We start from the raw sequence: 15,329 nt of genomic DNA, 5'->3' as shown, positions 1-15,329 counted from the left end.
CTGTGTTATGTGTTCTGTGCACAGCACCTCATTAGTATAGGTGCTCAGTAAATACTGTTTCTTTTAGTGACTTTATACTTAATGACTTTTCCCTATAGTTGTTGCCTACGTGATTTAAATGGAGTACTCTCTACCCTCCCCAAAAGGGGCAGTGTCACAATTTATGTGTACTACTATCTAAATATTTAAGTCTCTGAGGTAAAAGCGCAGTTATTTCCTTGATTGTTAAAATCAATGCCTATCCTTTTTCCACTGCCCTACCATACTTCAAATAATCCTATTCTGCCGGATGTTATGAGTCAACTGAATCAACCAGGTCCGAAGCATTTCAAGGTCATTCAAGTTGTTTGACATCTTCCTTGATATAAAAATTAAGAACCATTAATTGAGTGTATAAATTTATAACTGTTTAGCTGTGGTATTTCTTCAGTGAGCACTTACATGGAGGTCTAATACATAAAAAGATACATTAACTACTGCTCTGATTGATAGCATTAGGCAAGATTTTGAATCAGAGACAAAAATCCAGTGCCCCTTTGATTCCCTTTAGCTACCATCCTTGTCCACAACTCTTCTACTTGGAACCCCTCTGAATGGCTTTGAAAGCCATTGCTTTAACTCATAAAGAGCTATCTTGGAGGAAATTTGACTCTGTGGTTCCTTCAAAATACTATATACCTGAAACGGATCTCATCATTTAACAGTGCATTTTTTCATTTTAATTCCATGGTACTTAGTACGAGTAATAACAGTATCTTTGTTTTATAAATCACATAATGCTTTGTAGAAACCTTTTACATGCATTTAACTCACTTAGTTTTGACAGTAGTCTCCTGTTGTAATGACTGTCTAGTTGTACCCCAAGTTATCGAGAAGAAACCTCAGTTCGTGTATTACCCAAGATCACCTTGGAATTGAAAACTAGCCAAGTCTACAGCCTGGTGCTTGTAATTCCCATCCAGGATTCTTTCCACTCTTTACTTAATGTAGTGAGAATATGTTGAGGTATTTTATTAAAATATCTAAATGAAAACATATACAAGATATTATTTAATGATGTGCTAATACTTAGGATATTATGTAGAACTGTAATAGTGTATTTAAAATTTAATATTTATCTCTCTTGTCACCTTTTTTATATAGAGTATTGAATGCTTTGCTTCCAGTCCTAAGAAAACAGTATTGTGCATTAAAAGAAGCTGGCCTTTCAAATGCTGCTTTTGAGTCTGACTTCAAAGAAATTGAACATTTGGTAGAGAGAAAGAAAGTGGTGGTTTGGGCTGACCAAACTAATGAGCATACTTTAAAGCAAAATGACCTAACAGGGGTTTCTGTTCTTATGACCTTTCCACAACTTGGACCACCAGATCAATCTCCTTGTTGTAAGTACAGCTTTTCTTTTATTAGGTAAATTATAAAGTTATTTCTAAAGAGTAGCCTCCTTTATATATTGATCTCCAGAACAGTTAATTTTTTTAATAGGTTTGCCTATTTTGTGAGAATTAATGGGAAAATTAGCTTCACAATCATTTCATTAACCAGTACCTTTCAAAGGTTTAAGAGCCAAGTATGCTTGATGTTCTAAATAACTCTAGCAATAAAACCTTTAAGTTATTTTACCTATTTTTGATGGAATAATTGTACTTCCACCCTTCTTTAAAAGTTAACCTCATTTAAAGATGAAGATGATAATTAAGAATATTGTATTCTGTAGTACATAATAATCTGTTCTTAAGATCAACTAACAGCATAGAATAAACTATATTTTATTGCCATATATCACTTGTTATCAAAGTGTGTTTAGGACATTTTAATTGTAAAACAAACATATAATGTTTAAAAGAAATTCAGGCAATACAGAACTACACGTACAAGTAGAATGGCCTCTTCAACTTTCCCCAGAACCCAATCTTGTATCCTGTCTCAGAAATAAATACATTTAACAGTTTGATTGTCTTTATAGTGTGTGTGAATGTGTGCATCCGTGTGTGTATGTGAATGTGTAATATTTGTAGTACATAGTCTAACTCTAGCTTTTTGTTAAGTTTCATATGAATCCTAGCACATAATATATATTGATCTACAACTTTTTTTTATTTGTCTAGTTTATTATGAACATATTTAGGGTATATGCTTAAAGAATTTACCTTGTTTTTTTTTTTTTTTAACAATTGTGAGAATTCAGAGAATAGATGTACTATAATTTATTTAACCGTTGATCTATTGGTGAACAGTGCATCAGAAAACATGCTTGTATATTCACATTTGTGCATATGTACCAGATTCCTAGAAACTGATTTGTTGGAATATAGGACAAGTAATTTTTTAAAAAATTAATCTGTCAAACTCCAAAATTTTCTCTATGCCAAATGTATATGAGATACCTCTCTCATTCTTATCCCAAAATAATAGCAACCCTAAACTGGTCTGTGTTCTTTTTAAATTTGCAGTCTCAGACTTTACCTCCAAACTTTTCTGTCTTTCTGGAAGTTTGGATCTTCCCAAGGCCCTATTCTACTTTTCTTTGTTTCCAATGCTGGTACTAAGAGGTCTCCATTTTGTTTAGAGAGTTTTAATTTACCGTACAACATCGCAGTCAATCCATTGATCAGTTAATCTGATTATCATTGGTAATTACCTTGTAGTCTCTCCCCATTCTTTTTTTCTGAGTTTACAGATTTGGGAAAAGCGTTTCTCATATATACAATAGTGGGGTCCCAATTTTTCTTGTAGCTTTTCTGTTGATCTGATCCACGTGATTTCCAACTTCCAAAAATTACCCAGTTTCTGATGTTGGCAGCTGTTTCTTTTTTCTATTGCTGATGCTGTGTCAATGGATTTTAAGAGGAAGATGAGGCAAATCTGTAGATTTGTGTATTTGATTTTATTTCTTTTAGTATGATCTCTTCTTGTCAAAACGGTCAGTCAAATATTTATTTTGTAGCTTTTTCCTTTTAGGTGTTTGTTTACTTTTTTGCTGTGGGTTTTATTTTCTATTTAATTGTTTTTATCTTTACTTTTATTATTTCTTTCCATCTACTTTTACTCGGTTTATACTGCTGTTTTTATTTCTGACTGATAAAGATGGATATTTGTTCATTAACTTTCACCTGACTTTTCTAATTTATGCATTAATGTCCATAGGTTTCCCTCTAAACACAGCTTTAACTTCATTTCACAAGTTTTGATACATAATGTTCTAGATTATTATTCGTTCAAAATATTTTCTGATTTCTGTTGTAATTTCTTCTTTTACCTATGGAGCATTTTTTTCCTCACTTTTTATTTAAAATTGCACTTTCAGATTGAGCAAATTTCCATTTGTGTTCAGGCTTGGAGAAGCAATTAACATGAGGATCATACTTTTTTTTTTTTTTTTAATGTTTTATTTACTTTTAAGGCAGAGAGAGAGCATGAGTGGGGATGGGAAAGAGAGAGGGGGAGACACAGAATCTGAAGCAGGCTCCAGTCTCTGCACTGTGAGCACAGAGCCCGACGTGGGGCTTGAACTCAGGAACTGTGAGACCATGACCTGAGCCGAAGTTGGACACTTAACCAACCGAGCCACCCAGGCGCCCTGAGAATCATACTTTTTTAAGTGCCATATAGGCATCCGATATATATTTCACAAAACTGATAGATTAGTTTTAATATTTTTTAGCTTTTATTCTCTAAAAAGCTATAGCATATTCCATCCAATTTTTTATTTTTAGCTTAATTGAATTGTATTCAGAGAAAATACTTAATATGATTTTAATCCTTTGAAGATTATAGAGACTTGCCTTATGCCCAACATATAGTTAGCTGGTATAAGTGTTTCAAGTATGCTTATAAAGAATGTGTATTTTGTAGTCATTTATTGCCAGTCTGTTAGGTCAAATTTGCTGTGTTCTTCAAATTTTACTCTTATAGACTTTTTTTTAATTCACATTCTATCATATACTGAGGAGACCTATTAAAAATTCCCTTTATTACACTGGATTTTTCTATTTTGCATCAGTTTTCTTTCACCACACTAACAAATCAACACAAATATGTCAACCTAAAATAACACTGATTTATTATTTCCGAGTTCTGTAGATCAGAATTATGGCAGGCTCAACTGGTAACTCCACTTAGAGTTTGAGAAAGCCAAATCAAGGTGTAAGCCAGCTGGATCTCTTTCCTGGATGTTCTGAGGAGAGAATGTGCTTCTAGGCTCATTCTGGTTGTTAGCAGAATTCAATTCTATGCAACTGTAGGACTGAGGTCCCTGTTCTCTTGGTGCTGTTGGCCAGGGGTCATTCTCCAATTTTAGAGGTCACCCATATTCCCTGGCACGTTGCCCTCTTCATCATTTCATTTCCTAGCCAAGAAAGGCAGGACACTTAATTCTCATGCTTCGAATCTCTCTCACCTTCCCTTCTGCTTCATCTCTCCTGCCTACAGTTAAAGGGAAGTCTCTGCTTTTAAGGGTTCGTATGGTTCTATTGGGCCTGCTAGGTAATCTAGGATAATCTCCCTGGTTTAAATTCCGTAACTTCAATTATATCTGTAAAATCCCTTTTACCATGTAATGTAACATATTCACAGGTTCCAGGAGCTAGGGATGGACATCTTTTAGGAGATATTTCTCCTTGTAGTTCTGTCAATTTTTGGTTTTTATACATTGAGATTATATTATTAAATCTATATATTTCAGAATTCTTACATCTTCCTTTTTTACAAAATGTACTTACTCATGTGCTTATTCTTTTTTTAATATGAAATTTATTGTCAAATTGGTTTCCATACAACACCCAGTGCTCATCCCAAAAGGTGCCCTCCTCAATACCCATCACCCACTCTCCCCACCCTCCCACCCCCCATCAACCCTCAGTTTGTTCTCAGTTTTTAAGAGTCTCTTATGCTCTGGCTCTCTCCCTCTCTAATCTCTTTTTTTTCCTTCCCCTCCCCCATGGGTTCCTGTTAAGTTTCTCAGGGTCCACATAAGAGTGAAACCATATGGTATCTGTCTTTCTCTGTATGACTTATTTCACTTAGCATCACACTCTCCAGTTCCATCGACGTTGCTACAAATGGCCATATTTCATTCTTTCTCATTGCCAAGTAGTATTCCATTGTGTATACAAACCACAATTTCTTTATCCATTCATCAGTTGATGGACATTTAGGCTCTTTCCACAATTTGGCTATTGTTGAAAGTGTTGCTATAAACGTTGGGGTACAAGTGTCCCTAGGCATCAGCACTCCTGTATCCCTTGGGTAAATTCCTAGCAGTGCTATTGCTGGGTCATAGGGTAGATTTATTTTTAATTTTCTGAGGAACCTCCATACTGCTTTCCAGAGCGGCTGCACCAGTTTGCATTCCCACCAACAGTGCAAGAGGGTTCCCGTTTCTCCACATCCTCTCCAGCATCTATAGTCTCCTGATTTGTTCATTTTAGCCACTCTGACTGGCGTGAGGTGATATCTGAGTGTGGTTTTGATTTGTATTTCCCTGATGAGGAGCGACGTTGAGCATCTTTTCATGTGTCTGTTGCCCATGTGGATGTCTTCTTTAGAGAAGTATCTATTCATGTTTTCTGCCCATTTCTTCACTGGATTATTTGTTTTTCGTGTGTGTAGTGTGGTGAGCTCTTTATAGATTTTGGATACTAGCCCTTTGTCTGATATGTCATTTGCAAATATCTTTTCCCATTCCGTTGGTTGCCTTTTAGTTTTGTTGATTGTTTCCTTCGCTGTGCAGAAGACTTTCATCTTCATGAGGTCCCAATAGTTCATTTTTGCTTTTAATTCCCTTGCCTTTGGGGATGTGTCAAGTAAGAAATTGCAGTGGCTGAGGTCAGAGAGGTCTTTTCCTTCTCTCTCCTCTAGGGTTTTGATGGTTTCCTGTCTCACATTCAGGCCCTTTATCCATTTTGAGTTTATTTTTGTGAATGGTGTGAGAAAGTCATCTAGTTTCATCCTTCTGCATATTGCTGTCCAGTTCTCCCAGCACCATTTGTTAAAGAGACTGTCTTTTTTCCATTGGATATTCTTTCCTGCTTTGTCAAAGATTAGTTGGCCATACTTTTGTGGGTCTAGTTCTGGGATTTCTATTCTATTCCATTGGTCTATGTGTCTGTTTTTGTGCCAATACCATGCTGTCTTGATGATTACAGCTTTGTAGTAGAAGCTAAAGTCTAGGATTGTGATGCCTCCCGCTTTGGTCTTCTTCAAAATTATTTTGGCTATTCGGGGCCTTTTGTGGTTCCATACAAATTTTAGGATTGCTTGTTCTAGCTTCAAGAAGAATGCTGGTGCAATTTTGATTGGGATTGCATTGAATGTGTAGATAGCTTTGGGTAGTATTGACATTTTGACAATATTTATTCTTCCAATCCATGAGCACAGAATGTTTTTCCATTTCTTTATATCTTCTTCATTTTCCTTCATAAGCTTTCTGTAGTTTTCAGCATACAGATCTTTTACATCTTGGTTAGTTTTATTCCTAGGTATTTTATGCTTCTTGGTGCAATTGTGAATGGGATCAGTTTCTTTATTTGTCTTTCTGTTGTTTCATTATTAGTGTATAAGAATGCAACTGATTTCTGTACATTGATTTTGTATCCTACGACTTTGCTGAATTCGTGTATCAGTTTTGGCAGACTTTTGGTGGAGTCTGTCGGATTTTCCATGTATAATATCATGTCATCTGCAAAAAGTGACAGCTTAACTTCACCTTTGCCAATTTTGATGCCTTTAATTTCCTTTTGTTGTCTGATTGCTGATGCTAGAACTTCTAACACTGTGTTAAACAACAGCGGTGAGAGTGGACATCCCTGTCGTGTTCCTGATCTCAGGGAGAAAGTTCTATTCTTAACCCTAAGTTTACTATTAATATAGCTGTCCGACTACTCTTTTGCTTCATGTCTTCATGGTTCATCTTTTTTCTGATTCTTTCACTTTAAATCAAACATGTGTCTTATAAACAGCATGTAATTGGGTTTTGTTCTTTTTATATATAATTCTTTTTTTTTTTTTTAAGTTTATTTTGAGAGAAAGAGACTGTCAGCAGGGGAGGGGCAGAGAGGGGGAGGCAGAGAATCCCAAGCAGCCTTCACACTGTAAGCGCAGAGTCCGATGCAGTGCTTAAACTCACAATCTCTGAAAGTATGACCTAAGCCAAGATTAAGAGTTGGACACTTATCCCATTGAGCCACCCAGGCATCTCTGGGTTTTGCTTTGTTGTTCTGTTTATTAGTCTTTATCTTTTAAACTATTCATTCCTTTTCTACTTGATGAATGTATTGATAATTGGTTTTAAACCTGCCATCTTGTGCACGTTTCTAGTTGTCCTGCTTATTCCAAATTCTTTTTCTTTTGAACTTTGCTTTAAAATGATAGAGTGATATTTAATATTCCATTTTTTTACCTCTCAGCTTGGAAACTATATACTCTTTTTATATTCTTTTAGTAGTTACCCTTGAGTAACATTATGTATCCTTGCTTTATCAAAGTCTGTTTATCAAAGTAATTATGTTACATTCACCCTCAAACAGTGCTAGAAACCTAAAAAATTCTTTACCTGGGTAAACTCCTCTCCTGACATACCATTGTTATGATGCATTTTATTTTTCTATATATAATTTACCCATAAAATGTGGGTTTTTTTATTGTCTATGTAATCAGTATTCACATTTATTCTTTTTATTCTTCTATATTTTCTCAGCATCTCTGCATCTCCATCCAATAAATTTTTTCTTTCATCCAAAGAATCTTTTGTATTTCCTTTACAGTGGATGTGCTAATGATGAATTTTCTTAGTTTTTATATGTCTGAAGCTGTATTTATTTTACTTTCTTTCTTAAAGACTATTTTGCTGGGTATAGAATTCCAGTTTGGTATTCTTTCTTTTCTTAGCAGTTTAAAGATATCATTTCATTATCTTATGGTTTTGTTTTGTTTTTTTTTTCTTGTTGTTGTTGTTAAAGTCAGCTGTCATTTCTTCCTTGAATATAATCAGAATTCTGATCTCCTAAAATATTTTCTCTTTGTTTTTGGGTCTTAGTAGTTTTGCTCTATTATTCCTATATGATTTTATTTTTACTTCTCTATGTAGTTTCATAGAACTTTCAAATTTTGTGTCTGGATTATCTTACATTAGTTCTCCTTGCCTTATATGTGCCTTTTTTTTTTTCTTTTTTTTTTTTTTTTGGTCTCTGGAAATTTCTTTTCACATATTCTATAGTTTACTTCTCTTTGCAGCTGTGTCAAATGGTTCCTAAATCCATCAAGTTCTTAATTTCAGTTGTATTTCAGTTCTAGAATTTCTATTTGATTCTTTTTTATAAACTCCATTTGTTGACTAAAATTCTCACTGAACACAATGGGTGTAATTATTTTAAAGTCTGTGTCTGAGAATTTCAGGTCTGGAACCCTCTGGGTCTGTTTCTGTTATCTCTTTCTTCTGGTTCTCTTTCACGTGGTCTCATTTCCTTGAAGACATGCTGAGTTTTGTGCATTGGGCATGTATTTGCAGAATTGTTTACAGAAATACTTTAAGACTTCTCATAGTAATGTCTTCCTTCAGAGAGGATTTACATTTGTTTCTTCTAGGCCCCTGATGGCATTAACAATCCAAAATCACTGTAGTCCAGTTTTAAGGACTGGGATAATTTGAAACTACACAGAAACTTCTGCTAGGGTCTGCCTACCCCCTGATTTACCCTCAAGAGCATAAGCTGTTTAGAGTTGTAACTCAAAGCAAGGAGGGTTTAGGAAGAACTTTGCCCTAACTTCAAGCGCCAGCACCCCAGTTCTACCAAGTTCTCAACAACATTACTAAGTTTTTCTGCCACCTCCTTCAGGATCAGCAAAAAATCTCAAGGGGAAAATAGCTGTAAATGCAGAGATTACCTTCCAGAGGTTCCCAACTTTCTCTTGATACTTACCTATAATTCTTCACAATCTTGTTAGCTCTTCTGTGCATTCAACCATATGTTTTTTATATTTTGTCCAGAATTTTTTATTGCCTTCAGTAGAGAGATTGGTCTGGATTACCTAGCTCTCTATTATTAAGTTCCCTATGTTAATATTTTTACATTAAAATGAGTGGGAATTTGGAGATACATATTTATATCCTCTTTTTCTTTAATAAAGTACTATCGTCATTAGAACTAACCTAGTTGAGATCTTAGGAAAGAAAACTTAAGATTTTTTTCAGATTCTCTTGTACCTTTTGGGCCTTGGGGTTTTTTTAGGGGTTTTTTTTTTTTTTTTGGTTTTTTTTTTTTCTTATATAATGTACTCAAGATGTTGGAGAGGAAATAGTGTTTTAACACCAAGATTGAGAAATACTGACCACCTGATGGTCATTATTACTTATTTAAAAATCCATATTTCACTTTCAGTGTAATTGCATAGACTATACTTGTCAGCAGTAAAACACAACATTTATTTGGCTCATAATTCCTTTTCATAACATTTTTAAAAAGAAAAACTGTTGAAGTCACGTTACATTTTATAAACATGTATTTCCTTTTGAAAGTGTATCAGAAGATGAGTTTTGTTTTTATTATGTTTTGTTCTTGGTTTGTTGTTTAATATTTTGTTCACATGATTTCATAGATTAACTATTTGTTGTGTCTTATTCATTCCATGAATTTTATATGTTGTATTCACTATGAGTAGGGAGTCAAAGATGAGTAACAGGGAAGGGGCATGGAGTACAAAGCGAGTCCACTTATAAATATTTATTTTTCTTAGTCTTAGAATACTAAAATAAAATTGTTCATTAAAAAAACATAGTGAAATTTATGTTTGCGTTTCTAAAGATATGAAGCAATACCTAGATAACATATTATGAAAATTATACTATTAATGGTAGCCTTAACACATTTAAGAAGTAAAATTGAAGAGATTCAACTTAAGCAAAACCTGAGTTAAAAATGTGTCTCATTCATCTAAGCTTATACATGTGTTACTGACTTTTTTCCTACATTCTCATTAATAGGTAATAAGTAGTTTTGTTGTCAAATTTCTTGTTGTTGTTGTTGTTAAATTTCAAAAATGCTAAACGCTCTGGTATTTAGACTTGAATTTGGGTTTTTTTTGTTTTGTTTTGTTTTTGTTTTGTTTTTCTGGTGCATTAGAGACCTTTTAATAGTATTTATTAGATCAGCAGCAATCTTTATATTTAAAATGCCTACATTGCTTTTAAAATTATTTTCAAACATACGTAGAATTACAAAGTATACAGTAATGAACTCCATGAACCCATCACCTAATTTTAAGGTTTATCTCATGGCTAGTCTTGAGAACTCCATCTGCTTTTCTCCACCCCATCAAATCTGTACTGGATTATTTTGAAGGAAATATCAGCGTATCATTTCTTCCATTTACATCTTAGTGTCTCTAAAAGAAAACACAATATCCTTTTCATACCTAATGTCATTAAATATCTATCCAATTAGTGTTTAAATTTCCCCCTTTGTCTTAGAAATGGTTTCTTTTTAAGTCCTTTCATCAGCATACAAACAAGGCCCATACCTTGTCGTTGGTTGATATATCTATTAAATCATTTTGAATGTGGGGTTCTCTCTCCCTCTTTTGTCTTTGCTAGCTAATTTATTGATTCTTTGCCAATTTCAACCATAAATATTCTTTCCATTTTTCCTTTGTTTACTAGTATAGTTGAATATATTTTTTCTCATCTATTCAAGGATCTATTTTCTTTTCTGTGAATTACTTAGCCATCAATTGATCATTTTTCTTGCATAGTCATCTTCTGTAAAAATTGTTACATATTTACAAGAGCTTAGGATATGAATGTTTATTCATTCAGCAATATTTATTGAACATCTATGTGCCAGATACTTATGCTAAGGATGCATCAAAGTACAAAACAAATTTTTTAACCCTTCCGGAGTTTACATTCATGCCCATACATAGGGCAAGAAGAAAGACAATAAATATAGTAAGTAAAGTAACCAAATCTTAGAAGGTGGTACATGCTAAGAGCAAAGAAATACAGGGAGTTCAGAAGGGGGAGGGGGAGAGGTTGCTACTTTAAATAGCATTGTCACAGTAGGCTTCACTGATAAATGTGAAGAAGTTCACAGTTGCCCGTGTAGATATCTGAGAGAAAACTCATTTTTAGGTAGAACAACTCACGCAGATCTCTAACACAGTCTGACATATTCAAGGAATGGCTAGGACATATAATTGGTACAAAAGAAAAAGGAATTAAAGTAGACAGTGATGAGATCACAAAGATCAAGCGGAGGAAAGCAGATCAAGTAAAGTCTTATATAGGTCATTATAAGGACTTAGACTTTAACGCTGAACAAATCAGGGAACCATGGCATGATCTGAGTAGAGAAGTAACATATTTCCATCATGTTTTCAAAAGATCCTTCTGACTGGTGAGTTGAGAGTAGATTGTAGTATGGCAAGAGTGGAAACAGGAGACTACTACAATAACGCAGGTGAAAGATGGTGGCTCAGACCAGATTGGTAGCAATGGAGTTGGTGAGAAGTAGTCAGATTTCAATATATTTTGAAGGTAGAACTAGCAGGATTTCATCACAAATTGGATTTGGGATATGAGGGAAACAAAAAGTCAAGGATGACCCTAAGGTTTTTGAATTTAACAACAGAAAGAATCAAGTCACATTACAAGAGATTGGGAAGACTTCAGGTAGAGCAGGTTTGTAGGGTGGGGGTGGCAGAAGATTAAAGCACAATTGGGGCATTTTAAATTTGTCTACCATACATCCAAGTGGAGGCCGTGGAAGCAGTTGGAGATAAGAATCTGGAGTTCAGAAGAAAAGTCTAAACTGAAATATAAATTTGAGAGCTGTTAACATTTAGATGATATTTAAAGCCATAGGACTGGATGAAATCATCAAGGGATATTAACTCTTTCCTCTAAGATACATGTTGTGAATATGTTAAGGTTATCATTAACTCTTAACATTGAGATACCCCTTTTAATTCTGAATTTTTAAAATTTTTATGTCATAAAACAACTTCATTTTTTTTCTCTCTTGCTTTTGGAATAATTCCCCAAAAGGTCTTTTTATCCATAAGGTTTTTTTTTTCTTTTAATTTTTACTTTCGTTTTCTCTAATTTATTTTGATGTAAGGTAACAGGCAAGAATCTAGCTTAATTTTTTGCAAATAACCTGACATTCTTGTGTAATAAGTTGATAGTCCATCCTCATGGTACCTTTGTTTTAAATGCAATAGGTAGTCCTATAATTCTATTTGTGGAATTATTTATCCTATTCTGTCCTATTCTTTAGCTTATTTGTCTGTCCTAGAACTAGTAGCTATTATTTTCATAAGTGATACTTGATAGTATCTTTGATATATAGCAGTGCTAGTCCCCCTTCATTATTCTTTGTTTTTAAAATGCTATTAGCTGCCCCTAAGAAATAAATTTTAGTATAATTTTTTCAATTCCAAAGAAATAAAATATTTGTAAAAATTTATAAGTTAATTTTGTCTTCACGTTTTTTCGCCATCAAATCTTCTCATTCTGCAATAGTGTGTCTCTCCATATTCATATTTTCTTAGATGTTTCTCAGCAAAATTTTAGAACAGAACTTTCTTTGTATATATTTTGTACGTTTGTTATTAAATTCCTAAATGCAATATTTTATATTTTTGTTACATGGATTATTTAAATTTTTCTTATTAATAAGCCTGTATTGTCTCTTAAGAAACTAACTTTTAAAATTTTGTTCATTTTAATATCTTACCAATGTCAGTGCTTGATTTTGGAATAGTTATTTGACTTGAAATCTTTGCCTCCAAACTAAATGTCTGTTTACTTGGAGTAAAACATGCACCTATTTTAGGTCTGGAAAACAGAAAGTGCACTCACTGAGTGCCATGCAGGATGGGGGTGCTGGCAGCAAGGTTTATTTATGGAACGGATAAAATTCCTGACATTAAATGAAAAGTCAAGATTTCCTCATTATCCATCTGGAAACTCACATTTAGTAATATTTCTGTCTCTAACCTTTCCTTTTCTTAAATTTTGTACCTCATGTTAGTGGTTTTTATCTTAAAGTACAATAAAAGAAAAGATACCAGTAGAATCAGTGTCTTCTATATAGTAGATTTATTATGATTGAATATAGTTCCAATGTAAGTTTAGGTTTACCCTAAAATTACTTGAATATGTCATTTAAAAAAATAAGTCTCTAGATGAATTCCTCATATAATAAATATGAAATAGCAAAAATATTTATAACCTAAATTTTCCATGTATTTTCCCATTTGGCAATAAAATTTAATCATTACCAATAGACAATGGAAGTCATGTTTGTATCCCTAAATACATTTCATTTGGCCCTTATTCTCCTCATAGACAAAACAGTGTTCAGTTGCTCATCCATAACTGTAAATGTTACTATAAATTATAAGGTTCTTGCATTGTTCCCCCCCCTTAAAAAAAGCATGAATAGTAGGAAAATGAGACTGAGTGGAAAACATGGTATCTGCTATTTCCCACAAAGGCAAGTATCAAAAGGTTATGGTTGATTTATTACTCAGAGTGTTGGATTAATTTAAAACACTATGCCAATTTTTTAATACGTAGGAAAATGTATTCTCTCTTTGCAATATTTGTAAATAGCTGTAAACTATCTATATAAGCATTAATACTGCAATAACCACAATAGTGTCATATGAATGCATTATAAAATGTTTATTGTATGTATGGTTAATCAGTAGTACCTTAAAGTTACATATCTTTTAAATAGTTAAAATTCACTCACCTGTATCATTTGCAACTGAATTCCATGAGTCATAAGGCTGTTAAAGGAATCCAGATTTATGATTAGTACAGTAATTGTATCAAGCATTTGTAGCCTAGAAGTGTTTATTGAAATGCATATATTAATATTTGATTTCACTTTAGACCTTTGCCAACTAATTTTAATTTAGCATAGTTTCCCAAAATACCTCCTCACGTACATATTAACATGAGTACTAGCAAAAGAAAAATCCTTGCCATCATTTTGTACCAAGCCTCAATTAGATCTAATCCCATTCATCAATGTCTCCCTGTCGTGAACCCTGCTTTGCAGCCTGTGACTCATGTTTGCTAAATACTGCATTCTGCTTTTTACACTAACGTACAGCTCTGTAAATCTTTTAACGTTTGCAGTCTTAAGCTCTTGATAAATTAGTTCCTCTGGGTAAAATCACTCAGGACACCTGATATGGCACATCAAAAGATGACCCCAGAAGGCCTGCCCATTTTTTAAGAGAGGGATTTTTCACTCATTAGTGATAAATTATCTAGTCTCTTTATTTAAAGGAACCATCTGTGGAATATTTCAGAAAGCTAAAAAATATAGACCCCCTCGTACCTAAGACATCACATGAAATTGCCAATTCATACTTGTGTTTTAGAGATTTATTTAAAACCAAGAGAGAAAGACAGGAAATAGAATGATGGTTCTTCATTCAATTATTTTAAAACACTTTGAGAAAATGTGATGTAAGAAATGAATAATAATAGCAATATCTAAACTAGTTTGCATTTCTCTTGTCTCTCCTCTCTCCTGTCTACCCTTCACACTACAATTATCTTCCTAATAAAGTGCAGACCCCTTATTTAGGAGAGCCTTCTTAAGGCTTTTGCCAGTCTGTTTTCAAGCTGCAGACTTACTTTTCTACAGCACTTGGTGTCCCGGGCTTTTCTTAAACATACTCTGTTTCTTGCCTCTCTAGTTTCCAAGCTTTTCCCTCAATCTTGAATGCTGTTTCCTCTTGCTTCATCCCACATCCTAACTTATTAAAATCCTTATCCCCGCTGAGAGTCCAGTTCAGATTCTGCTTTCTTTATGAACCTTCCCTTTACTGAGTCCTCTCTCCTTGGCCTGTACATAGCCTTGCATTTCCACCATATTTTTTGTATTTCTGTTACAGTGATTACCACTCCTTACCTTCTCTCTCCCCAACAACTGTATCTTCATTGGCAGTCAGAAACTGTTTTCTGTAATTCATTTTTAACTTTATTGCTCCTTTCACTAATATTTTAGCCTTTTTATTATCTTAGCAATAAATGTTCATTTATTTGAATTTGGAAAAAGAAGTCCAGCCAAAAGAAATAAGATGTCTTTCATTAACTCTATTAATATTTTGTTTTAATAGTTGGACATTTTTTCTAAGCATTCATATGCAGTTGGTATTTTTTAAACAATAAATATTGAGATCTATTATACATAGAATTGATCACCAGCTTTTTCTCACCGAACCACTTGTTGCACACATTTTCCTATCAAATATGAAGTTAAATTACTTTTAACAATTGCATGCTTACCTAATCCCCTACCAATGAATGTTTA

General features: G+C 33.6%; 1 protein-coding gene across 3 annotated transcripts in view; it reads left to right on the top strand.

The window, feature by feature from the left end:
* Positions 1-15,329, top strand: part of KIF18A (kinesin family member 18A) — a 79,753-nt gene that overhangs the window by 41,342 nt on the left and 23,082 nt on the right. For all 3 annotated transcript variants that reach the window (XM_011286752.4, XM_045039074.1, XR_006586463.1), the window contains exon 14: positions 1,144-1,382. In XM_011286752.4, the coding sequence (XP_011285054.1) occupies positions 1,144-1,382 (239 nt within the window). The remainder of the gene's footprint in view (positions 1-1,143; positions 1,383-15,329) is intronic.

This window comes from Felis catus, chromosome D1 (genome assembly GCF_018350175.1).
Source record: "Felis catus isolate Fca126 chromosome D1, F.catus_Fca126_mat1.0, whole genome shotgun sequence".
Classification (NCBI taxonomy): Eukaryota; Metazoa; Chordata; class Mammalia; order Carnivora; family Felidae; genus Felis; species Felis catus.
The sequence above is the reverse complement of the archived record's forward strand: the minus strand, read 5'-3'. Positions and strand labels throughout refer to the sequence as shown.